Source organism: Mizuhopecten yessoensis, unplaced genomic scaffold, assembly GCF_002113885.1.
Source record: "Mizuhopecten yessoensis strain PY_sf001 unplaced genomic scaffold, ASM211388v2 scaffold9561, whole genome shotgun sequence".
Lineage (NCBI taxonomy): Eukaryota > Metazoa > Mollusca > Bivalvia > Pectinida > Pectinidae > Mizuhopecten > Mizuhopecten yessoensis.
The window spans coordinates 1,330,989-1,356,909 of record NW_018408109.1 but is presented as its reverse complement, the minus strand read 5'-3'; the positions used below and the strand labels follow the sequence as shown (position 1 = coordinate 1,356,909).

Sequence of the window (25,921 nt, the reverse complement as noted above, 5' to 3'; positions counted from 1 at the left end):
AAGATCTTACATTTCTTGTATAAGCTGAATATGCTATAGGATACATTTTTTTTTACACTGCACTTCTATAGTTATAAACCCTCACACCTCCTTACAGGACAGCAACCTCTGTTTACTCAGAGAAAATAACACAACAAGGTATTGGCGGAACATGGCTCATCTCTTGGATGACCGAAAGTTTATTTAACATATTTTAGGATTAAAATGTTTTAGATATCATTTTTTATGAGTAAAGTTGCGGCCTATAAATTAAGCGCCACAAGACATCATAAAAGTGAAACGTTATGATGACGCCGCCTACGCCCGTCGTCCGACAGGGCGTATATTGGTATGGGCTGCGTTGTCCGTCCGTCCGCCCGTCCGTCCGAGAAGTTTGTCCGGGACATATCTTCTATACTATTTCATCTGGAGTAACCAGATTTGGTGTGCAAGGACATCTTTGAATGGCGAAGTGCAGAGTGCAAGAAGAAGGCCATTATAACCTCACTGCGACCTATGTATTGACCTTTGACTTTAACTTTTGAAAAAGGTTTGTCCGGGGCATATCTTCTATACTATTGCACCTGGAGTAACCAGATGTGGTTTATAAGGACATCTTGTGGTGACGGAGTGTAGAGTGCAAGAATTAGGTAACTGTTACCTAAGACTTAACCTTTGAACTTCACCTTGGATAATGTGTGTCCGGTGCATATATTCTATACTTTTTCACTTCGAGTTTCCAGATTTGGTGTACAATGACATCTAGGGATGGCAGATAGCAGAGTGCAAAAAGAAGGTCCATGTTACCTAAGATTTGACCTTTGACCTTCACCTTTGAAAATGTTTGACCGAGACATATCTTCTATACTTTTTCACCTCTAATTAGCAGATTTGGTGTACAATGACATCTAGTGATGACGGAGTGGAGATTGAAATAATTGGGTCATTGTGACCTATCCCTTGACCTTTGACCTTTACTTTTGAAAAAGTTTGTCCGGGGTAGTAATCCGATTTTGTGTACAAGGACATCTTGGAATGGTGGAGCGCAAGAAGTATGTATCAGGATACTTTCCTTACAGTAGGTACATTCTGACATAAGTTTACTGTTTGTTTAATACAGAAATTATTACTGACGGGGAACTATGGATTGACTTGCAATACTTTACCTTGTTATATATATATACATGTAATTAATTTCTATAATATTGTTTGCGGTCACAGATTCACAGAGGGAAAGGAATGCAAAGGAGTATTGGATGAAATCGATGCAGGAGGAAATATCACAACGGTCAACAAATTAGATGGCAAAAAATGCTCAAAAGACGGAAATATACAGAAAGGTATTAGGACTTTTGATGTAGTTGACGTTTTCGGAGGGCTTGTCATGTAAAGAACGGCATTCAGCCTTATCGTCGACAATGGAAGCGATGTTTTTCTATATAAAATTACTTTGAAATTAACAGTTACTATGGAAAGATGATGTTTGCATTAAAACATCAAAAAGACTGTACTACTACAAATAATGATATGTATAGCAGCAGAGAGAATTCCAAGACGTCTTCCCCGTCAGACAATTATCACTTGAGATGAAAAGAATATATTTCCCTGGTGGTTATGACGTCGACCATATACAGAACACATTGTTTTTCTTACCAAATCGTATTTCAGTAACTATAATAACAATAAATATAATTTCATTCGTTTGAGGAACGAATTAGACTGAAATTGCTTTCTCCTGTCGTATGCGTGCCACATGAGGCAGCATGCAGAGTCCGTGCTTGCGTCGCACGTGTGGGTGTGTAAGGTGGTCATTCAGAGCGAACACGTCGAAACGTTCACACAGATTTTCCAAATTTTTGAGGATATTTCCTCTTTGTATCACTTTAACGAGACTGATACGCGATTATGATAAGTATAGCTAAGTAATGCTATTGATGTTGATGTACATTGAATCTGATAGGATTTGATTTGAGTATGTATATTAAGGATGCAATGTGTTTTTTGTTTGTTTGTAATAAACTCATTACGCGGCGTGGTCGTGCCGTTGCAATTTATGAAATCGTTGAGCTATTGTTTTGTGGCAATCAGGCACAAATGGTGCAACACGTAGGTCATCTCAAAGCGGATCCGTGGTTTTAGAGCTTTGCAACCAGCCATACAGACGGTGCTGCCATTTCGGCGCTTACAGCTAGCATTCGACAATTCAAGTACTGCCCAACCATGTACTCATTTACAGCTGAGTAGAGTTAAGTATTTTGCTCAAAGATACAACACAGTACCGTGCCGTGACTCGAACCCGTAACCCTTCAGTCACGAGCCCGGTGTCAAATGGCACTTCCTTTTGGATCAAACATTGCAGCTATGCTGATAATAGTATGCATGGCAGTTGACCGTTGTGTATGCCTCTATTATGAAATGTTTTATATTGCGTACGTAGCCACACGTAAGGTGATATCATTTCAGATTTCTAATTGGATTTGTGCTTTTCTGGTTTCACTTACTGTTGCTTTTGACTATAAATCGGAGTATGAAATTTGTTTACCAAGTTACATAATGGATATTTACGGCTTGTGCATACAACTAAGCTTTCGGTATCGGATGTCGAATGATATTCGTTATACCGTTACATAAACATTATTTATTTGATGGCTTTATGACAATGCATTACACGGTACCGGTATTCATATGATAAATTATGTTTATGTAACGTGTGTAGTATCACTACGGAAATGACGTCACAATCGAAAAGGAACAATCAATGTGACGTCACGTTATTGTGAAGCGGACGCAATTTTCATCGTTTCAGAGGCGGCCAAGTGCAAAAAAATCGTTTCAGATCACAGTTATACAGTTTACTTAAGAATTGACTGCATTTTGACGGCGTATACGGTAGTATGAACGCAGTTGGCAACGAACATATTCTATGGTGCGCGTTAGTGCAATTTGTGTATATTGGTGATACACCGACAGTTTAAATCAGTTTTGACCAAACCAGGCTGCAGAGGTCTGGTACACAATAAACGGACACTCACTACACCGTCCTGTTGACCTTGGCACGGCTACATGTTAAGTTTCCACTGCAAGTACCTCTATGAGCATTACCATAAGAAATTGCGTTCATAGCGCTATGAATAAAATTGGATTAGCGTCATTCCGAAGCTTCTCCTTCCGCCTCGAATAGCATGAGACAACCACTAGAAGCAAACAATTTGTTGACGTTAAGCTGTTCCAAGGCCCGTATTTATGAAACCGTTCTCATGCTCAATCCGTTTCCACGTGCGATACGAGTGTCATGTTCTTGATAAGTCTCATCAGTGTGTTTTGTTGTTTCGTTGTCAAAACCCCGTCCTCGTTTTGTATCTGTAAATACAGTTTTCCTGTAGGAATTTTGTTTTATTTATAAGGGTGAAAGAGGAAATATTTCGTTTTGCAAACATAACAAACTGTGCTATCGATTTAATTATTCATAACATTTTCTCCTCGTCTTTTTAATTATTTAATGCACGAGAGAGAGAATAAAACTAAACTAATATTACAGCCGCAGTGTGTCGTTTTAGACAGGTTAATCTGACAAACATGTTGTGTCCCAGAGTGGGTCGTTTTAGACAGGTTAATCTGACAAACATGTTGTGTCCCAGAGTGGGTCGTTTTAGACAGGTTAATCTGACAAACATGATGTGTCCCACAGTGTGTCGTTTTAGACAGGTTAATCTGACAAACATGTTGTGTCCCAGAGTGGGTCGTTTTAGACAGGTTAATCTGACAAACGTGTTGTGTCCCATAGTGTGTCGTTTTAGACAGGTTAATCTGACAAACGTGTTGGGTCCCAGAGTGTGTCGTTTTAGACAAGTTAATCCGACAAACGTGTTGTGTCCCACAGTGTGTCGTTTTAGAGAGGTTAATCTGACAAAAGTGTTGTGTCCCACAGTGTGTGGTTTTAGACAGGCTAATGTGACAAACGTTATGTTTCCCACAGTGTGTCGTTTTAGACAGGTTAATCTGACAAAAGTGTTGTGTACCACAGTGTGTCGTTTTAGACAGGTTAACCTGACAAACGTGTTGTGTCCCACAGTGTGTCGTTTTAGACAGGTTAATCTGACAAACATGTTGTGTCCCACAGTGTGTCGTTTTAGCCAGGTTAATCTGACAAACATGATGTGTCCCACAGTGTGTCGTTTTAGACAAGTTAATCTGACAAACGTGTTGTCCCACAGGGTGTCGGATCAGACAGGCTCATCAGACCTTATTGCGCCATGTGTGTCGAATAAGACCATTCCCATTGCCTGTGTTATATCGCTGTAAGAGTTTCTGACCTAAGTCTACAACGTAAGATGAGTCGAGGATTAGCAAAACGATAGGACATGAAAATAATAAATAATATATTTAATTTCTCTCGTGTTTTTTTTTATCACAAATAAAATCTCCAAACACACAACTGTCCATTACAAAAATAGCCAAACTTTTGTATACAGTGTAGCAATAATAGTACACAGACTTACTATATTGACCCATATATGAACTGTCCAGAACAAAAACATCGGACCAGTACTGGCCAATGCAGGGTAAACTAGGTTATAAATTGGTAAATTTGACCAGCATAGGCTCTGTAAATAATTGACCATTAAAACAGTTAAAAATTCTACATAGTAATAACTGACAAGTTAAATACAGCCAGCATTGACTCCATCTACATGTATATGACTACTAGCAGTTAATATTTCATTATATACATGTACATCGAATCAGTGAAACCGATAAGACTTTATCACACAAAGTCAACACTGTCCATTCCATAATCGACTTTCATCTCATCGATGTTCTTCCTGATGATTGGTGCCATGAATCTGAAAAGAAAATTAACGAATTATTTTGCAACATTTCAATCATTTTGAAGTCATTATTTAACTTTTATTAGATAAGACATTTTTTTCCACTGGTGAAGATGTACCGGTCAAAATTGTTACATGTTCGAAACAATACCAAAAAGAGAACAGTTTACATATTCTGATAAAATGCATTGCTCCTTTAATCCCCGATATCTTTCCAAACGTGTTATTTTTCAGGAGACAATAGGCTTTAAGAAACTTACGAACAAACTACCTACCTAGCGAGGGACGGGGTACCAGTAGTTGATATGGCGCTGGATACACTGTGGGAACAACACCATGTGCTCCTCCTCAAATCGCTGGCAGAACCACCTCTCCAAGAACAGGTCATCCAGTGGCAGCTCTTTAGTCAGTTCCACTGATATCGATAGTCCATAGTTGAATACCATCATGGCCTTTGACCGCTCCACAAAATTGGCGCTGTCCCTCTTACGAAATCCTTTGGTCTTCCATAAGCATTTCCATTTGACCTGACATGGGGCAGTACCGCAGTGACGACAGCGGGAAGGACCTGTATAAGCACAAAAATGTACACGTATGTTACAACATGGGTTGGACTGTTCAAGCACCAATAGGTATGCAACGACAGAGGGCAGGACCTGTTCAAGCACACATATGTATATTACAAAAGGGGAACTGATCTTACCAAGCACAAATATGTATTTTACGACGGGGCAGGACCTGTTTAAGTGATTTAGAAAACGGTATCACGAAAACAACGTCCGATTCCTTAGTTCATCCAAAAGGAAAGCTCAAAAGCTCATATATTAAAATTGTACCGAATGTATTGGATATTCAATAACGGGGAGGAGCATCTTTTGTTTTCACGTGCCTTGATACTGTTTTAAGATGATGATGTGTTTAACACTAAAATAAAAAAACAAATAGCTGAAATGAATGAAGTTCTTATTCCATACAGAAATCCGATACTGTAACATCATACAGTTTTGCAATCCTCGAGCTCTATGTTACTTACGATTGATCCATTCGCGGACTAATGAAACCATGGCTGGCCATCTTACTTTGGCGCCATTTGCAATCGACGGCACATAGTCCAACAAAAGCATCAGAAGCACACAGAGAAGAGTGCAGAATATCTCCTTTCCAATTCGCTGAAATATATTAAAGTATGATTATTTCCAGGGTTTTGTACTTAATTAAAACAGCTGATGATCCACATTCGTCAATTCAAGAAAGTTAGGGTTAGGGTTAATTGTATTTCTTTTTTTTTTCTTTCTTCATTTACGGTATGATGGAAAACAGTACACTATTATTGAAAATGGATTTGGAAACAAGTTTTACAACTTATGTAAATCCATCTCCAGTGGAAGAAATACATATGGGATTTGAGGCCCACATGTGTTATGTGCAGCAAAGTTTATTTTATTATAACACGGTACTAAATATTAAGTTAAAATCTTCAACTGTGTAAAGGAACAGACAATTATACTAATATATGAGTCCTTACCCATGTCAGATCGGCAGAAGTAGGACATACTTTCTCAATTTCAGTTGCGGTGAAATAATGAAACACTCTTCGGCCATATCCAGGTTCCGGCTCCACGCTTAAAAGAAAACCACAAAGTTATTATTAAACATTTGCAAACATTGGATAGAGACATTTGATTTAACTTGTACACGTTATTTAGAAATAACGCCAAACATATGTACATGTAATATGTAAAGTGTAGGCCAAACGTTTTACCATGTAAGGTCCAGGTATTGAGCAGGACCTTGCAGCATTGCGCTTAACAATACCACAAATAGCAAGAATGACCTGATAGTCATTATGGTAATCTAAGACTTAATATAAAACGTAAACACGAGGGGAGAGACTGATCATCTCCGCCTTTGACGGTTGCTAAGCAGCTAGGCAACTAGTATGTGACGTCACAAATGACTTCTCTATTTTGTCCATATAGTTACGTTATGCAATTGTCTTTTCACTGTATGGGTGTCGGAAACTGTAAAAACACTGTTTGCTACAAAAACTTCTTCTGTGAATCGAACCCAGGACTAGTGTGATAATGAACGATTCTCTTACATGATTAAGGTGTCAAACTCGGTTTTATAATGACACTATAGCGACAGTGAGCAATTTTGTTAGGACAAGCTTTCTACATGAATAACAGACTAAAAGTCAGACCCCGTTGCCCAGAACGTTGTTTATTTATACTTCAAGTGCAAGAGATAACTTTCAGTTATGTCATTTTATACCCAGGAATTAATATTACGTGTTGCCAAACATTTTAAACTCAGAAAAAGACAGATTTTTGCACTGATCTGGTACTAATATATTAGAATTATAATGGCGGTTCTTCATGTATACTAATTTCTGCCAACAAAAATCTAGAACTTCTTTCTTTGTAAGAGTGGGACAATTATACTTTCACTGCCGAGCGAAGCGAGGCGAAGATTTGTTTTTTTGAAGGTGTAACAGTAAACTGTTTCAAGCACTGCCGAGTGTAGAAAAGCAAGAATTTATCGGACATTATTTCCATTGACAAACAGATCGAGTGAGGCGTAGAATAGTTTTCTGAGTTTCCGAGTTATATTTCATAACGTAGAGTATTTATATTTTATGTCTGTAAAAAAATAAAGAACTGGAGTTTGAACTTTATTTGTACATGTAGTTTAGGCGATCATTTTGGCAATTAAATATTAATTTATTTTGTCATAAATATCAATTATAATTTAACTGTTTGCTTTCTTTTATTGAACAAGGGCAACACCCTTACAAATAATAAATTATGTATATTAAAAACAATTCTAATGAAAAGAATATACACGCCAATCTGTCATGTAAACGTTGGTTATAAGTCACCTGATGAAGTGTCTTAGAAGGGTGCTTCATTATCTTAGAAGGGTGCTTCATTATCTTAGAAGGGTGCTTCATTGTCTTTGAAAGTTTTGGAATTTATATTTTTTAATTGGTATAAAAAAAAGTCACTCCTGCGCGGCGGATTGATCAAAGGATTGACTGCATTCAAAATTCCCGCGCTTTATTAAGATCGGAAGTTAACACAGTTGTCGATCTTTTGTTTACGGAAGTAACTAATGTGCTCTTCTATATTACTGGCTTTCTCCCTCATGTATGATTTCGTTTGTGTTTAACATATAAAAAGTAATATCAGCAGGCTGAAACATTCATAAATTCATTTTAAAATATTGTGATTATTTTCACGAAAAAATGTCATGACATTGAGACTGTCGATATTATTTTCGCTTACCGTTTGAAAAGGGAGGTTAAAGAAACAGCCAATTAATAGAAGAACGTGAAAAATGGCTGAAAGTGTGAAAGTAGCGGTGCGGGTTCGCCCCTTCATATCCTTTTGTTGCCCGTTAACATGATGTGTCGTTTGTCAGTTGGATACAAAAAGGAGATTCAGAGGCTGTGTTTACTCCGACAAGGTATTTTACGGCGTATAAACAAGTGTCATGGCCAGTCATGACACGATACTCGTTCGTATCTAGGTACGCTAAGCTGTCATTGTCAATAGTGGCGCGTGCTACACAATCATACATATACATACACTTACCTCGCATGCCACTAATTGTTTATGTAAACAACAGCGCAAGTAATGGTTTTTAGTATTGAGTTTCATTTAAATTATTAGCTCTTGAGATTTTAATGTATTTTACAGACCTACATGTACATGTTTATTTTCAGTATAAGTATATGCCTATTTACAAATAGATATATATGTTCCTAATTTCATTTGTATAGCCCAAAACTTCCTGACTTCAATTTTACTTTTGTGCAGACCAACAAGTTGATAAATTAAGGAGATCCTACCCATGCAAGCGAGCTATCAAAATGTATACGAGGGTCAGAGCGTTTTATTTTGACAATGCATCAAACATGTGATGTATATTTATGGAGAATGTAATTTAAGTCAATACGGAAGCTCTGACCAACTAAGCTACAGTTATGAACCTGCATCGCTAATGACTAGTCTCTGTCAGGTTCTGTCACATATATACAAAGAATGCATATATATATATCGGGGAAAATCCTGGAATTTGAGAGAAATGGACAATTTTCAGCAATTTTTAGTCAATAACAAAATTAGGAGGGGCCATTCTATGTAAAATTTGAAGAAAATTAGAACATGGAGGGGTCTATGGCCCCGTAGCCCCCTCCAGGATTATCCTTGTATATATTCCAGCTCCCTCGATCTACATGTGCAGAAGATCCTTAACAATGATTTCTTTCCAAAAGGCACGCAATACCCTATATTACCTTATGTGGGCAATTTAGTTCGGAAGAAAGTAAATACATGTACATGTATATATATGGAAAATGTTATGACCAGACCAGGATTTGAACCTGTACCTTGATAACTCTGGAAGGACACTCTTAACATCAACCGATGTGCCTTATAATCAACCAAGTTTCCTTGGTAAAAGGCAAGTGTGCCAATGCACTGTGCCACTGACCATCCAATTTCTTCACATATTCATTAAGGTGAACTTTGAATGTTGCTTAACACAAATATAGCTACTTTTCCCCCCTCTTTTTCCTTTTTCTGACTTATGCATTGTTTTGTCTGTTTGATTGTTTATATTTGGTTTGATAAGGTAAAACGAAGATGGGTGCCTAGGGAGAGAGACACCAACGAAAATAAAGAGTAGGGGAGAGAGAGAATATATATCCCAAATATTCATATTGTAATTGCCCCTTTCCGAAGACAAATACCCCCATCCCCCCAACCTATCCTCTTATTAATCAAATTAAATATATAAACTTTATTTAATCTACAACAACTATGAAACAAATTATTTTAACTTATATCAATCACTCTTGTTGGCCTTATTGGGGTCTTACTGTGGGAGGAAACCAGAGTACCCAAAGAAAACCCACGTGGGCGGGCAGGTGACCCAGCCCATATACCTTTTCACGTCCAATCAGGGAAAGGAACCCTGGCCGCCTTTGGTGAAAGGCGAGTGCGCTAGCCACTGCATCACCCGGACCAATCTAATTATTATGTAGGGGCCCCGACGGCCACTGCACATAAATCACCTCATATGATATTAAACATGCAGTGGGATTAATTTCCATGGACCTACACGGTTTGTCGGATGCAATGATTTGAAATGAATTAAGAAGCACATGTGGGTGTTGATATATTTGTAAAAGGAGAAAAAATGCAATTGGTTTGATCAGGAGTCCACCCCAGGACCTCCGAACTTCAGACCGACACTCTAACCAACAGTTACCTGTCACTGGTCATAAGTTCGCCCAGTCTGTCTGCAATATATAAATAAATGTATGCATAATTTGTTAAGATCTTTTATAATTTATTTAAAAGAATTATAGGCAGCATAAGTAAAAGAAAAGTGGATGGATTTATGCGAAAACTGCAGAACAAGAATTTTGCATGATTAATTTGTATAGATTGTATTTTTAAAAAGATTTATTATTAAATATACATTAAAAAATAATTATAAAAGTGTATTTTTACACAACATTTTTTGACATTATAAATTTTAACCTCCACCCTCCTTCCGATGTTTGTTCCTTGACTATACATACAACTCAAGAGAGATTGCCAGAAATGCCAAAGTTATCATTGGTATGTCGGGGAAGACGACGACGATCCAGGATCCGGAAAACATGTCCACTGATCCCAGACCTTTTGCTTTTGACTTCTCCTACTGGTCCCACGATGAGTTCAAAGAAAATAGCGATGGCTATTTGGAACCCACTGGATCTAAATATGCAGATCAGGTAAGTTGTTTTATTTCACCTAGATACATTAATTACAGGTAAAACAGTTTTCAAAAGTGATGTATTTTTTGCTATACTATTTAGGCCCAAATGAATATATGTTTGTTTCAAGGCATTCGACGACGGACCCAGTGTTTTTGGTGTCAACCCTGCATTATTTCCTGGCATTATGATATAGTCTTATTATTTAAACCTGAATATTTCCATTTTTTCCTGGAATTTTTGTCAGTTAGAGCTGGATGAGAGGTTATAGACAAATAGAAATCAAAACATCGTGGTTCGGTTGAGAATTGATCAGATGTAGGGCTTTTTCTGGAGTGATAGAAATGTTGGAGCTGAAATTTGACATCATCATTGGCTTGAGAATTGATCAGATACAGAGCTTCTCCAATGGAAAATGTTGCTATTATTTCCAAGCATCTCTTTAAAATTTCCCAATCTCAAAACAAAAATGGTTTTGTTTTGTATTTCTCAACTTGCATTCAGATGGCAATGTAACAGCAATGTAGAGATGAAATATTTTTTCATGAATAATGATGTATCATTATCATTACAAAATTGCTATAATTCTGAAAATTCACAATTTGGTTTGTAGATGCATTTTTTCCCTAATTCTTAATATTAAGCCATGGACTCCATTTCTAAACTGTTATATTTAAACTTTTGTTGGATTTAATTAAGTTCAGTTTACAGTCCAACACTGAACAGGTACAGGTAGTCTAATGGATCTTTTAAAGGGAATACTCCTGAAAGTTCAAAGTGTACACATCATATAAAATTTCAATTTATGGCATGGACAATTTTTAAGATGCTTTTGATTAAATTCCTTTTGTTATCTCCCTGAAAATAACCTTTGTAGGAGGTATGTGGCCAACTGGCCATATCTATAAGGACGACATACAGCAATATAACGCTTATCACTAGACTAGACCTTTTAACTCTGACATTCACCCCTGAAATTTTATAATGAACCATTCCAACCTTTGAAGTGGAAGAGCTAAAATGTGTCTCCAGGGGTCGATGAGTTAAAGATCCACAGTACATGGTCTATCGTCAGATATGTTACAAATGTGTGGCTGATCATGAGTGAAATAAAATGTTTGAAATCTGAAAGTGAATTCCACTCAATAGACAAGGAGTCCTTGGATATTGATACTGTTAAGTGCATTACAGTTACTTTAAGGATCCCCGTACCACTGCAAAACCTGTATAACTTACAACAGAAACTGTTCTTTAAGGATCCCCGTGCCACTGCCAAAAACTGTATAACTATACAACAGAAACTGTTATTTTCTTTAAGGATCCCCGTACCACTGCCAAAAACTGTATAACTATGTGAACTACATGTATACATCGGAAACTGTTATTTTCCAGTGTGACTATACATGGCATCAATAAATCACTTCTGAAAAGTAACTATACCTGTCAGGATTGTATGACAAAAAAAATATAAAAAATTAGAATATAAATCTCCAACAGAGTTCTTAGTATAAAAATTCAGCAGGACCAGTGCAGGATTCAAACACAGGGCCTCAAATTGTTATACTGCCAATCTAACTATAGGTGGATTTCCTGGTTAATGAAAGTGCACTGATATAGTGCATTACAGTTGTACATGTACTTAAAACAAAACAAAGTGGAGGTTACTGTAGATACGAAAAAATTGCTATTGTGTCTAATAAGAGACCACCTGTGTTAAGAGACCACCTGTATTAAGAGACCACCTTTCATATCCCCCATTGTAGTGATTTCTTTGTAAATTAAACCTGTATTAAGAGGCCATTTGTGATAAAGGACCACTTTTTTGGTTTCCCCCTGGATGGACTCTTAACTCATTCACCCCTGAAATTTCATAATGACCTATTCCAACCATTGAATTGGAATAGTTCAAATGTGTCTTCAGGGATGAGACCAGTGTTTTATCTGTATTGGGACTGGACTCCTAAACAGCGATCCTATTTTTAAAAACCTCTATTTTAATGTGACAATATTGGCCCCATATACAATAAACAAATAAATAAATTGGCCACTTAATTGGCTTCTCAGGTTTGAGTAATTGAGCTTTTCATTAAACATTGATCAAGTACAGGTGATACAAGTAGGTCTGATATATATTTATATATGCATTATAATTGATTTACTCATTCACCCCTGAAATTTCTTAATGAACTTTATATACATGTATATTCAAACCTTTGAGGTGAACGTCAGTTAATTTGTACATTTCTGTGTACAACGCCTGTAATGTTACCTTTATAATCCGGTTTGATGAGGCCAGCTTAACTGTAATTAAGAATCACATATGTGACCTGGTAGGCTTCCCATACAAGGATATACATTTTAAGTCTGGTAGCACTGTAAGTAATAGGTCAGGCAAATTGTACAGTTCGTAATTAATGTATTTATATCCATATTTTGGCTACTTGCCAGTTTGTGAGTAGGAACTGTGGCATATATATAAATGTTACCAAAATGTAGGATTCTTCTTTTTATCCCCGACACCTAGAGCTACAGGCTCACAATCAATTAAGAGTGTTTTCTGGCATTTTAGAAAAAAACAATTTTGGATGTATCATTCAGTTGTGTCTGATAAACAGCATCTAGGAGAGGAATTAATATAAGTTCCAAGCGTGTTTTCCGATCCCTCGCAAACTGCATGTATAAAATAACATTGCCTGATTATTGAATGAAATACTGTTAAAAAACAGCATTTTACTTACTGCCACAACCTGTGTTTTTTATCTAAAGCAATTCACTTCAGCAAATCGATCAGGCACTTTAGTTATGGCAAATACGGTACACATAGTTATGATATTTATTGAATTACATAAATGTTTCTTTTTAGTTAAAGATGGGTTCCCATGATTTGCCTGCATGGTTTATGTTTATTTAATTTTTGTCTTATTTAAATTGTAATAAATGTGTATTTAAATTTGAATAATTTTTATATATGATTTATTGTGTACCGAGATAAACAGGAAACCAAGTGATATTCATGAAACTTTTATTGGTAGAGAATTACAAGAAATGGTAAATATTTTCAATACTATCCGAGTTCACTTTTAGGAAATTGACATTGACCCCTGAAGACACATTTGAACTCTTCCAGTTCAAAGGTTGGAATAGTTCATTATGAATCTTCAGGGGTGAATGAGTTAAAACCTGGTTGATGAACCATGTTATTGACAGATTTCTCACACCAATAACTTTGTAATCGCTGTACCGTTTAAGGACAACTCATGCTGTGCTGTCGAAGTGTGTTTGATTATTCAGAACGGTTATACATGTATACATTATTAATGAGAAAGTTATATTTAGAACCATAGGGTAAATATCACGACATTCTGTGAGTTTGAAAGCTCTGTCTGCCAAGCATGTTGTTCACTCAGATTTTCAAAGTCTTTGAATTTTCTTTTTGTTAAATTGTTCTGATATTCAAGTTTATTCAATTTTAAAATTTGTGTCTGACTGGAACACTAAAAAATTCCTGCCCATCAGGATAGCTAATAGTATACAGAATATTCCAGAGTTCAGGTGCCTGTGAGCTTACATGAATGCTAAATTGTAGAACACTTGGCTTGGTGGCCATTGTCAACTTTTTCTTCCAACAACTTCTTCTAAAAACCATAAAACCTTGAGTCATGATATTTGACATATGGCTTCCTGGGTTGAAGGAAGGTCCATCAACTTTGTTCGAAGAAATTACCCTGACTATCTTTCAAATTTAAAAGGGTCAGATGTGTTAAACACTTCTCTCAAGAACCCTAAATGATCATTGACAACCTATTTTAGGTCATGTGGGCCAAATTTGTTATTGTCTCAAATCAATATCTCTACATAAGACCTTTGAATAATAATATTTCTTTGACATTGTGATTATAAACTAGGCTATCAAATTTAAAGTTGTTGATATAAATTTTCTGATGAAGCTCTATCATTTTAATTCCTGTTCAGTTTTAGGCTCTTCATTTTGATTCAGTACATTGATTTTTACATTTGTCAAAAAATTCTAAGCTAGGTTAAATTATATTGTGACAGTTCCGGGAAACAGTAAAATTTATCACATAATGTACTGTGTTATCCAGTGAATATATATATACCCATGCTATATTTATTTGCGTATTAACCCATGTAATATGACCTATCAGCCCTGTGATTGCTTGTAAGTTTCAATTGTTTCAATTGTGACATCACGTCTTGGACAAGTACATGACATCACAGACTTTTGCACTGGTGTCAAAATGGTGGGTTTTTACATTTCAAGATTGCATGAAAATTGTCGTTTTACACGAATAAATGCCACAAATTTTGATTATGTGATAACAAGAATCTCACACTTGTTTTCATTTCATATGAAATTTATGAAACTTGTTTTTCATTTTAGCTCGCCAGAGGTTTGCTAAATTGAAAAATTCTTAGACTCATTACATAAATTTCATATGGAATGGAAACTCATGTAAGATCCTATATATATGATATCACCATTGGCACTCAATGGAAAGAGTAAAGAAAGTAGATTACAAGTGCTGGTAACTGTTGTCTTGAAAAAGTATATAATCTGTGTATACTGGGAAATTTTTGCCGCAGTTTAACTTTTACCTTTTCCCCCCTCCATTTTGAGGGCAAATTTATCATTGCAGTGAATATAAGTCAACAGCATAATAACATAGTTATTTAACTCATTCACCCCTGAAATTTCATAATGAACTATTCCAACCTTTGAATTGGTAGAGTTCAAATTTGTTTTCAGGGGTGAATGAGTTAATGTGAAGGGCGAAATTAACATTGGACAAAAATTGATTTCATGGGCACAAAGGGCGAAAGTTTCACAGAGCAATAATTTCCTGGTATATAGTATTATTGATGGATGGGAAAAGGAATCCTCCTCTACTGTACAGTATACAGTTATATTATATATTATATGCAAAAGGCTCATCTCAGTCAACTATTTACTTGGTTGGTCAGGTGGTGCAGTTAATAGCATACTTGCCTGAGCTGTAATTATAGAGAATTAATTCGCTTTTTTTTTTATGTTACAGACGAAAGTGTTTGATGACCTCGGCAGAGGGGTGCTGGACAATGCATGGAAGGGCTACAACTGTTCCTTGTTTGCGTATGGACAGACAGGAAGTGGCAAATCTTACTCCATGGTCGGTTACGGCAGCAACAAAGGTATCGTCCCTATTTTCTGTGACGAGCTGTTCAAAGCAGTGGAGGAAAAACGTGCGAATGCAGGGGCAGACGAAGAATACCAGGTAAGGGAGATAACTCAAAGAGGGACATGTATAGTGAAAGTTGTTTTAAGGCCATACACATTTAATTATAGTACTTGGCTTTTTTTGTCAGGAAAAAAATCTTTTCCCATTTTTTACACCTTAAGCTTGGATGATCAGTTCCTATTTCAGATTCTCAAGGTGAGCACCAAGATCACAGTTACTATTTTTAGGTCAACCACTAAGCCAAAGTGTCCTCCATGTCTTACAGACTTTTTCTCGTCTTATTCATTTCATTAAACTGCACAATATATAAATAATGTATTATTTAATCTACTGCTGCAATGGATGCATACTAGATCAAAGTTAATTTCAGCATATATTCATGCCTAAATATTGTCATTTTAACTTTCTGTAAAGACAGTTTTTGTTTCAATTTTCAATTTTTATAAACACTCACGTTTTGCGTGTAATTAAGCTGTCCTGAAGCTAACCAGACTGGAATAATTTTGCCCTGACATGAGAGCTTATGATATACTTTTTTTGTGTTAAAATGATCATCTGCTTTCATTTGACAGACAGTGTATCAGGTGAACTGCTTATTGTAAATATTATATGACCCACAATTCACCTAGATATGGAGTTGTCTGTATTTAAGTTATTTTGAAATCAAAACATTATCATTAAATGCCTGTATTTGATATGTGACACAATTTGATTTGTGTATATCACCTGTGGGATTGATTTCCTTATGATTGGTTGCAGAAATGACCGGCACATTATGGCTTGCTATTTCTGCAAAGATTTGTTTTGCCTAAGTTTTGTTTTCAAAATGCTGCCTTCGTTTTCCGTATATATTACCTTCAGTTATGTAATTTGTCATGTGTAATAATATAATGATCAAGTGTTATATAGGTTTGGCTGCAGCATGAATGCATTGTTATGTGAACGTGAACATATGTACAAAAATACAGTGTAATTGGTCCAGTCTTACATAAATACATTATAACTGTTTCAGACCTGCATTAATACATTGTAATTTTTCCCATCATGCCCTACATGAATACAATGTAATTGGTCCAGTCTTACATAAATACATTATCACTGTTTCAGACCTGCATTAATACATTGTAATTTTTCCTGTCATACCCTACATGAATACAGTGTAATTGTTCTAGTCTTACATAAATACATTATAACTGTTTCGGACCTGCATTAATACATTGTAATTTTTCCCATCATGCCCTACATGAATACAGTGTAATTGTTCCAGTCTTACATAAATACATTATAACTGTTTCAGACCTGCATTAATACATTGTAATTTTTCCCATCATACCCTACATGAATACAGTGTACCATAAAAACCCATGTAATTTGCGCACCTGTGTAATTTGCGCAGGTACTTTTTGAGGCTGAAAATCGTGAAAAAAGCTTTTACCCGAATATTTTGCGCACCCAAAAAATCTTACAGAACTTGCATGGAACGGAGCTTAAATTGAACAACTACATTTTCATAATAGTATGGGGAAACGCACCAAGATGTCGAAACGTAACGTCGTAAGTTGATCGGCGATTCGGAATTCTCTGGCAAAGGAATTTGGCTAAACTTTCTTTGTTAACGGTTACCTATTTAATAATACTTTTCACATAAACTCAGATAACAACATATTATGTATCAACTGTATCTTTTATTAATGTTTGACATCAATAAATTTGTTGACCGTAGTTTGTCTTAGAGTTCCGTGTACCAAGGGAGTTATCCAAGATGGGGATCTCCCAGAATCGTCGATCTTACTGAAAAAAACTTGAAATTTTCTATACCTGTGTATTTTACGCACCCCCCACTTTAGGTATTAAATTTCTGAAAAAAAATGTGCATGGGTTTTTATGGTAATTGGTCCAAATCATTTTAATTCATTGCATGTTCTATCCTACCTAAAAACGTTTCTCCTTCAAGGCTTTCATAAATACATTGTAAATTTCCCCATCGTATATATATGTTCCTATGCTACATATATATATATTGTAACTGTCCATTTCCTACATAAACACATTGTACATATGCTTGGCCAGTTCAACATGAATGATGTTGTAATTGTTCCAATGTACATACATACATTGTATATTTGGTCGTCAGTACTGTACATGACATGGTAAGGTCCTGTCCCCACTGCTTTTAACAATTTTGGTGTTTATCACAAGATATTGTATAATTATAGAGAAGTCACGCATGATATGGCTTGATTACAATTACAATCACTTGTGTTATATATTATATCATCTATTGGTTCAGCTTCCTCATATACACCTGGTTTTCTCATGGAATGGTTTAGGTTTGAAACTTGAATGTGTTTTATGTACTCTGGAAAGACAATGAATGGAATGTTTTGACATGTCATTGTTAAGTCGAAGTCTTCATTAATATGTATTAACATGCAATCTATTTGACATCTGTATTAAATCATATGATTCTGACTTCAAAAGATAATTAGATCAACAGAAGAAATAAAAGAATCATTCACCCTCTTGGGGTTAAGAATGATGAAACGATCCTATATTGAGAAGTGGTGATATTTTCAGGATGAAAGCATCAGCAGTTTAATCTTTCCCTAGATTAGGTAAATGGCAGATATATAATCTTTCCCTAGGCTAGGTAAATGGCAGATATATAATCTTTCCCTAGGTACAGTAAATGGCAGATATATAATCTTTCCCTAGGTTAGGTAAATGGCAGATATATAATCTTTCCTTAGGTTAGGTAAATGGCAGATATATTATCTTTCCCTAGATTAGGTAAATGGCAGATATATAATCTTTCCCTGGGCTAGGTAAATGGCAGATATATAATCTTTCCCAAGGTTAGGTAAATGGCAGATATATAATCTTTCCTTAGGTTAGGTAAATGGCAGATATATTATCTTTCCCTAGATTAGGTAAATGGCAGATATATAATCTTTCCCTACTCTGGTTAGGTAAATGGCAGATATGAAATCTTTCCCTAGGTTAGGTAAATGGTAGATATATAATCTTTCCCTACTCTGGTTAGGTAAATGGCAGATATGAAATCTTTCCCTAGGTTAGGTAAATGGTAGATATATAATCTTTCCCTACTCTGGTTAGGTAAATGGCAGATATGAAATCTTTCCCTAGGTTAGGTAAATGGTAGATATATAATCTTTCCCTACTCTGGTTAGGTAAACGGCAGATATATAATCTTTCCTTAGGTTAAGTAAATGGCAGGTATATAATCTTTCCCTAGGTTAGGTAAATGGCGGATATTTAATCTTTCCCTAGGTTAGGTAAATGGCAGGTATATATTCTTTCCCTAGGTTAGGTAAATGGCAGGTATACGATCTTTCCCTAGGTTAGGTAAATGGCAGATATATAATCTTTCCTTAGGTTAGTTAAAAGACAGATATATAATCTTTCCCTAGGTTAGGTAAATGGCAGGTATATAATCTTTCGCTAGGTTAGGTAAATGGCAGATGTGTAATCTTTCCCTAGGCTAGGTAAATGGCAGATATATAATCTTTCCCAAGGTTAGGTAAATGGCAGATATATAATCTTTCCCTAGGTTAGGTAAATGGCAGGTATATAATCTTTCCCTATATGTTAGGTAAATGGCAGGTACATAATCTTTCCCTGGGTTAGGTAAATGGCAGGTATATAATCTTTCCATAGGTTAGGTAAATGGCAGATATATAATCTTTCCCTAGGTTAGGTAAATGGCAGATATATAATCTTTCCCTAGGTTAGGTAAATGGCAGGTATATAATCTTTCCCTATATGTTAGGTAAATGGCAGGTACATAATCTTTCCCTGGGTTAGGTAAATGGCAGGTATATAATCTTTCCATAGGTTAGGTAAATGGCAGATATATAATCTTTCCCTAGGTTAGGTAAATGGCAGATATGTAATCTTTCCCTAGGTTAGGTAAATGGCAGGTATATAATCTTTCCCTATATGTTAGGTAAATGGCAGGTACATAATCTTTCCCTGGGTTAGGTAAATGGCAGGTATATAATCTTTCCATAGGTTAGGTAAATGGCAGATATATAATCTTTCCCTAGGTTAGGTAAATGGCAGATATGTAATCTTTCCCTAGGTTAGGTAAATGGCAGGTATATAATCTTTCCCTATATGTTAGGTAAATGGCAGGTACATAATCTTTCCCTGGGTTAGGTAAATGGCAGGTATATAATCTTTCCATAGGTTAGGTAAATGGCAGATATATAATCTTTCCCTAGGTTAGGTAAATGGCAGATATGTAATCTTTCCCTAGGTTAGGTAAATGGCAGGTACATAATCTTTCCCTGGGTTAGGTAAATGGCAGGTATATAATCTTTCCATAGGTTAGGTAAATGGCAGATATATAATCTTTCCCTAGGTTAGGTAAATGGCAGATATGTAATCTTTCCCTAGGTTAGGTAAATGGCAGGTATGTAATCTTTCCCTAGGTTAGGTAAATGGCAGGTACATAATCTTTCCCTGGGTTAGGTAAATGGCAGGTATATAATCTTTCCTTAGGTTAGGTAAATGGCAGATATATAATCTTTCCATAGGTTAGGTAAATGGCAGATATATTATCTTTTCCCTAAAAAAAAGGGAAATGCACCTGTGTTTTGAGTTTGGGAGAAATTTCATTATTACTGCCTACATGTACCTGTTATATACTATCCATGTAAATATAACACTCATATGTATATTTCAGTGGCAATAAGTTTGACTCAGAGTCATAATTGAAGTTTGACTCAGAGTCATAATTGAAGTTTGACTCAGAGTCATAATTGTAGGACATTATTGGAGCGTGAATCAAGGTAATGTACAATATATGGGTTGTTGCTTTTTGACACCAAAGTGAATCAGTAGATCACACAGCCGACAACATCCGCAAAATTAATTGTTTCATGTCGGGCAAACAATATTTCATATAAATCAATAATCTCATGATTATAGATTTTTTGTATGTGGATGCTTAGCGGCTATGAATCTGACAAGGTGTAATTTTGTATACAAAACAAACACCAAGCTGATCACCTGGTGTACAATTTTTATAGAGCCAGCACCGAGACGTATCTTTATGGTCGGTATCATAGCTACTTTAACAACAAACAATAGAATATTATCACCGAATGCAATTGTACCATACATCGTGCAGACAATTTGTCCGTGGTGGTGCTGGAGTACATATATATATATATAGGTATGGATTACTGCAGACTCTACCTGTAATTGTCCTAGTGGTATTAGTCTGAGTCAGCTACACAAAAAATCTCTTGGGAATGTACGTATATATATTGATAATTAAAACATCCTGCATGCTACAACTATATTTGTCTATTTCTCTGCAGGCTGGCCAGAATATGAAATTATCTCTACATGGTCATAAATCTATATATAATAATAGTCTATGAAACAGGAAAGTTTCAGGGGGAAACAATGTAATATGTATAAGTTATAAAGATAAGTTAAACAATGAAATATTGAGTAGCATAGGTAGTTAACTCACCTGGCATGTCAATAGGACATACAGCTTAATTGCTGTGACCTTGCTCATACTTTCAAGGTCACACCAGGGGTCAAATTTGTAAATTTTTTAATCAAATTCGTCTGAATTCCAAAAGGTCTTTGGTGGTGATAGATATGTGGCCAGTATAATTAAGCAAGCTAGGAACTGAAGGACTGTGAAGGAAGATGGGTTTTCTCCTGGAACTCAGTTTCCTCCCACATTAAGACTCCCTGCACATTAACATCTCGATCTGGGCCAACATGACTTATTAACATCAGTTGTAACGGCTTGTTTCATAATTGTAAAGTTTATATTAAATCAAAGACCACCTTGACCTTTGTACAAGGTTACAGGGGTCAAATTTGCTAAAACATTTAAACAGTTTCTTCTAAATATCCAAGAGGCATAGGGTGATAATGTTAAACCAGTAGCATGATTTGATGAAGGGCTATTGATTTTGCTAGAACTCTCAAAGGTCATATCAACAGGGGTCAAATTTGTAAAACGTTTAAACCACATAATGACAAAGAGGCGTATTTGGCCTGTAGCATTCAAGAATGAAGGGCTATCAAATTTGTTCACATATATGCCTACTTTCAATGTCATAAGGGTCAAATGTGTAAAAACCTTTAACAGATGTCTTCTGAATAAGCAAAAGGACTAAGTTCCTGAGTCTTGGCCTGGTTTATTATAGTTTAATGTTGTAAAGTGCTATGAGGTGCAGGATCTAAATTTCAGGGGCTAATGTATATTTATATACAACCTTTGAATGTTTTATAAATAATCTTAAAACTTTTAAACAAAAAATCTGCGATGTCCAGCGTAATGATTTAAGAATCACTAAAAATAAAGATGAAGTAAACTAAATGTAATCAGCATCAGTAACCGGAGAGTTAAAATCCGGTAGAACTAGACTAGAAGATTTGAACCCTAGACTTCTGATTGTCATACAAATGCTCTACCTCAGTTCAACAGAATTATGTCCTTGCCCAACTTGTTACATCTAAAACACAATTAAGGGGAGGTTATTTAAAAAAACATATTGTAGTGGGTCACGGATCATCCTTAAGGACCTTTTAGATAGATAAATCTGATCTTGAAACCATTTGAAAGTCACAGATGTGTGATGGATAACAGGTGACCAACACAGGCCCATCTAGCCTCTTACTTAAAATTACCTTTCTTTATTCAGGGGGTTGAGACTGATAATATAGAAACTTTGTAACAGAATCTAAAAAAAGTGTGTAGTATAGTAGTTTAAGGTGATCTATGAAATGAATTGATTTAATTGAAATTACATATGGAATATGCTGCTTATTTGGTTATAGTCGAAATTGGTATTAAAAGAAATTGTATTCTCTGTCCAAAATAGAAAACTTCACAAGAGTAAGTTTAGAAAAGATCTCTGGGTCAAAAACCTTTTACCTTTCAGATAAACATTGTGCCGTAACACAATTATAAGGACAATGAAACTGAATATTTTAACGAAATTTAAGAAAGGAATTAGTGCTGCAACAATATAAATATATTATTATAAGTCTGGCCAAGTTCTTTTAAAATTTCTGTTTTCTTTCATGATTATTGTGGAGTTGACATTTTCCATTAAAAAAACAATTATCAGGGATAGACTATTGAACCACTTATAGTAATACAAGGAGTTCACTTTTAAATTCCTTTTTCTCGTTCGAGTAAATAATTTTACACAATGACATATTGTAGAGATTGTGTGATTATTGCAATCTGTTTATTTTACAACACCATTTGCCTTGTACCTGTAAATTAACAGAACTAGTACATAAACGGGATCGAGGAAGGAAATGAACATTCCGAAACAAACATTGTATATAAACGGGTAATATTTGTTTGTGATACTACAACAAACACGGGGTGGGAGTTCCCTGTCCATTGTTCCGGTGAGACATTGTGACAACGTTTAAATGGACACAATAGCAATGGATGTGAAAGTCACCAATAGCCCAGACAGGGTAAACATTGAGTCCTCAGTCCAACAAAACAGTCGTATTAAACCTTGGGATATTTAAACGTAATAAAAACAGACATTTACAGTAACATGTAATTTACGATATATTCTAGTATGATTCGTCCTTTAATCTTTAAAATGTTTAGTGGTCATTTTAAGGTTAAGATGTTTATACTATAAATCATTTTTGGCAAATAAAGCCTGTTTTTCTCCTTCAATAGTCCAAAGGGGCCGAAACATATATAAACTTTAATTCAAAATAGGCAATGAGCTTATTAAAGGACAATAAAATAATATTAAGCCTTATATGTATTTCTACAGAAACTCTAATATTTGGCATGGGCTTATTATTTCAGGATAAATATGGTATACATATACACCATCCAGCACACACACAGGCATTAACACACACATAGGGAGATATTAGCCAGGTGGCATAGGACTATATATATATTAGTTAAGTGCCTGATAATTAAGGCAGCTCCTGTGAATTCCTCAATATTGTAATGATTAATGTATATGCTATTTGTATTAATTGTTTATCTATGTACTGTAAAGTGCTTAAGAGAGGCTTATTCTAGCTAGATAGGGCGCTATATTGAATTTTGTATATTATCATTATACATGTACAGGTATATTTTAATCACAAATATGTTTTCAGAAAATAATGTTATTTTTTTGGGTGCATGTGCATACCCAACAGTAGAATCAAAAAATCAAATTGAATTTCATTTGATGCATGCGGAGTACAGCTAATTAGTTGGGTCATGATCAGAAACAACCAGAAACATTGATCATTATAAATGCAAAATATGATTTTCCAGTGATGAATTATCAATAAGTCAAGTGTCTTGATGACTAGTCCTGGTAATTAAAGCTTCATAAGTACCTGTATTCTAAAGGCGAATCCAAAGTAGGTGTCAACAGCGCACGTGACACCCCGGCCCCTGTCCTAGACTTAATTTGTTTCAGTGCGTATATATATATGCTGCATCTATATATTGTGTGAATGGAATATTCAATGATTGGTGTTGACACTAATTGATTGACCAACCCAGCATCAATTAAATGGGTCAGAAAACCATGATACAGACTTTTTACCTGTATGGTCGGTGGTCCGTAGTAGCCACAGGGCACATATGTGTTATATTTGCAAGAAGGACAATTCAAAATTGAAATAAATGAATTACCAAAATTGAATTATTACATTAATTAGTCATTCCACTTGGGCATTTTACTAATAGACAAGAGAAGTAGGGAAAAAAAATCAAGAAAGATTTAGTATAGACCATAATGGACTCATCCAGATCAAAGCAGGGAAGAGTTTACTAATGACATTTGATCAGACAGCATTTGTCGCAAAATATACTGGAAATCTGGAATAGTGCATTCCCCCTGAACAAATCCTGGATCTCAGCCCCCTGTATACTGTAAATGAAGAACAATTTTCATTCATTTTATCTTGTTTAATTATTGAAACATTATTTAGCATACAATATAATATTTTAATACTTTTATTTTGATTAATATGTGATTATATGAACCTAAGAAAATGATATTAACCTTCTGTTTTCTCATCTCGGTTAATATAACTTTCTGAAGTTCATAAAACCACATATTCACCTCAATAGAAGTCCATAATTAACTCTTTTATAACAGGTAATTAGAGTGTTTAACCTTATTTGGTTTGAAATATTAACTCTTTTATAACAGGTAAAAAGTGTTTAACCTTATTTGGCTTGAAACATTAACCCTTTTATTACAGGTAAAGAGTGTTTAGCCATATTTGGTTTGAAACATTACCTCTTTTATAACAGTTAAAAAGTGTTTAACCTTATTTTGCTTGAAACATTAACTCTTTTACTACAGGTAAAGAGTGTTTAGCCATATTTGGTTTGAAACATTACCTCTTTTATAACAGTTAAAAAGTGTTTAACCTTATTAGGCTTGAAACATTAACTCTTTTATAACAGGTAAAGAGTATTTAACCTTATTTGGTTTGAAATATTAACTCTTTTATAACAGGTAATTAGAGCGTTTAACCTTATTTGGTTTGAAACATTAAATCTTTTATAACAGGTAAAGAGTATTTAACCTTATTTGGTTTGAAATATTAACTCTTTTATAACAGGTAAAAAGTGTTTAACCTTATTCGGCTTGAAACATTAACTCTTTTACTACAGGTAAAGAGTGTTTAGCCATATTTGGTTTGAAACATTACCTCTTTTATAACAGTTAAAAAGTGTTTGACCTTATTTGGCTTGAAACATTCACTCTTTTATTACAGGTAAAGAGTGTTTAGCCATATTTGGTTTGAAACATTACCTCTTTTATAACAGTTAAAAAGTGCTTAACCTTATTTGGCTTGAAACATTAACTCTTTTATAACAGGTAAAGAGTATTTAACCTTATTTGGTTTGAAATATTAACTCTTTTATAACAGGTAAAGAGTGTTTAAACTTATTTGGTTTGAAACATTAAATCTTTTATAACAGGTAAAGAGCGTTTAATCGTATTTGGTTTGAAACATTAACTCTTTTATAACAGGGAATTAGAGTGTTTAACCTTATTTGATTTGAAACATTAACTCTTTATTTAATAACAGGTTAAGAGTCAACA

At 35.1% G+C, this 25,921-nt stretch overlaps 2 protein-coding genes across 5 annotated transcripts in view; one reads left to right on the top strand and one right to left on the bottom strand.

Moving 5' to 3' along the window:
* Positions 1–4,375: 4,375 nt before the first annotated feature.
* Positions 4,376–6,709, bottom strand: LOC110458353. The gene is made up of 5 exons (XM_021510011.1): positions 6,571–6,709; positions 6,334–6,430; positions 5,842–5,977; positions 5,084–5,376; positions 4,376–4,823 (listed from the first exon to the last, which is right to left on the bottom strand). The coding sequence occupies exons 1-4, from the start codon at positions 6,651–6,653 to the stop codon at positions 5,084–5,086; spliced, it is 609 nt and encodes a 202-aa protein (XP_021365686.1). The 5' UTR covers positions 6,654–6,709; the 3' UTR covers positions 4,376–4,823.
* A 1,411-nt stretch (positions 6,710–8,120) lies between these two features.
* LOC110458366 (kinesin-like protein KIF28P) overlaps positions 8,121–25,921 on the top strand; it is a 51,626-nt gene continuing 33,825 nt past the window's right edge. For all 4 annotated transcript variants that reach the window (XM_021510034.1, XM_021510033.1, XM_021510031.1 and 1 more), the window contains exons 1-3: positions 8,121–8,189; positions 10,402–10,596; positions 15,636–15,851. In XM_021510034.1, coding sequence (XP_021365709.1) covers positions 8,148–8,189; positions 10,402–10,596; positions 15,636–15,851 — 453 coding nt within the window. In that variant the 5' untranslated portion in view covers positions 8,121–8,147. The remainder of the gene's footprint in view (positions 8,190–10,401; positions 10,597–15,635; positions 15,852–25,921) is intronic.

What these genes read in the sequence shown, in the direction of transcription:
- LOC110458353 (XM_021510011.1), bottom strand. Translation starts at nt 6,653, where the DNA reads ATGACTATCAGGTCATTCTTGCTATTTGTGGTATTGTTAAGCGCAATG. An exon ending in CTTCTGCCGATCTGACATGG is followed by an intron (nt 5,978 to 6,333) that starts GTAAGGACTCAT and finishes AATATATTTCAG; the next exon opens with CGAATTGGAAAGGAGATATT. An exon ending in AGTCCGCGAATGGATCAATC is followed by an intron (nt 5,377 to 5,841) that starts GTAAGTAACATA and finishes GTGCTTATACAG; the next exon opens with GTCCTTCCCGCTGTCGTCAC.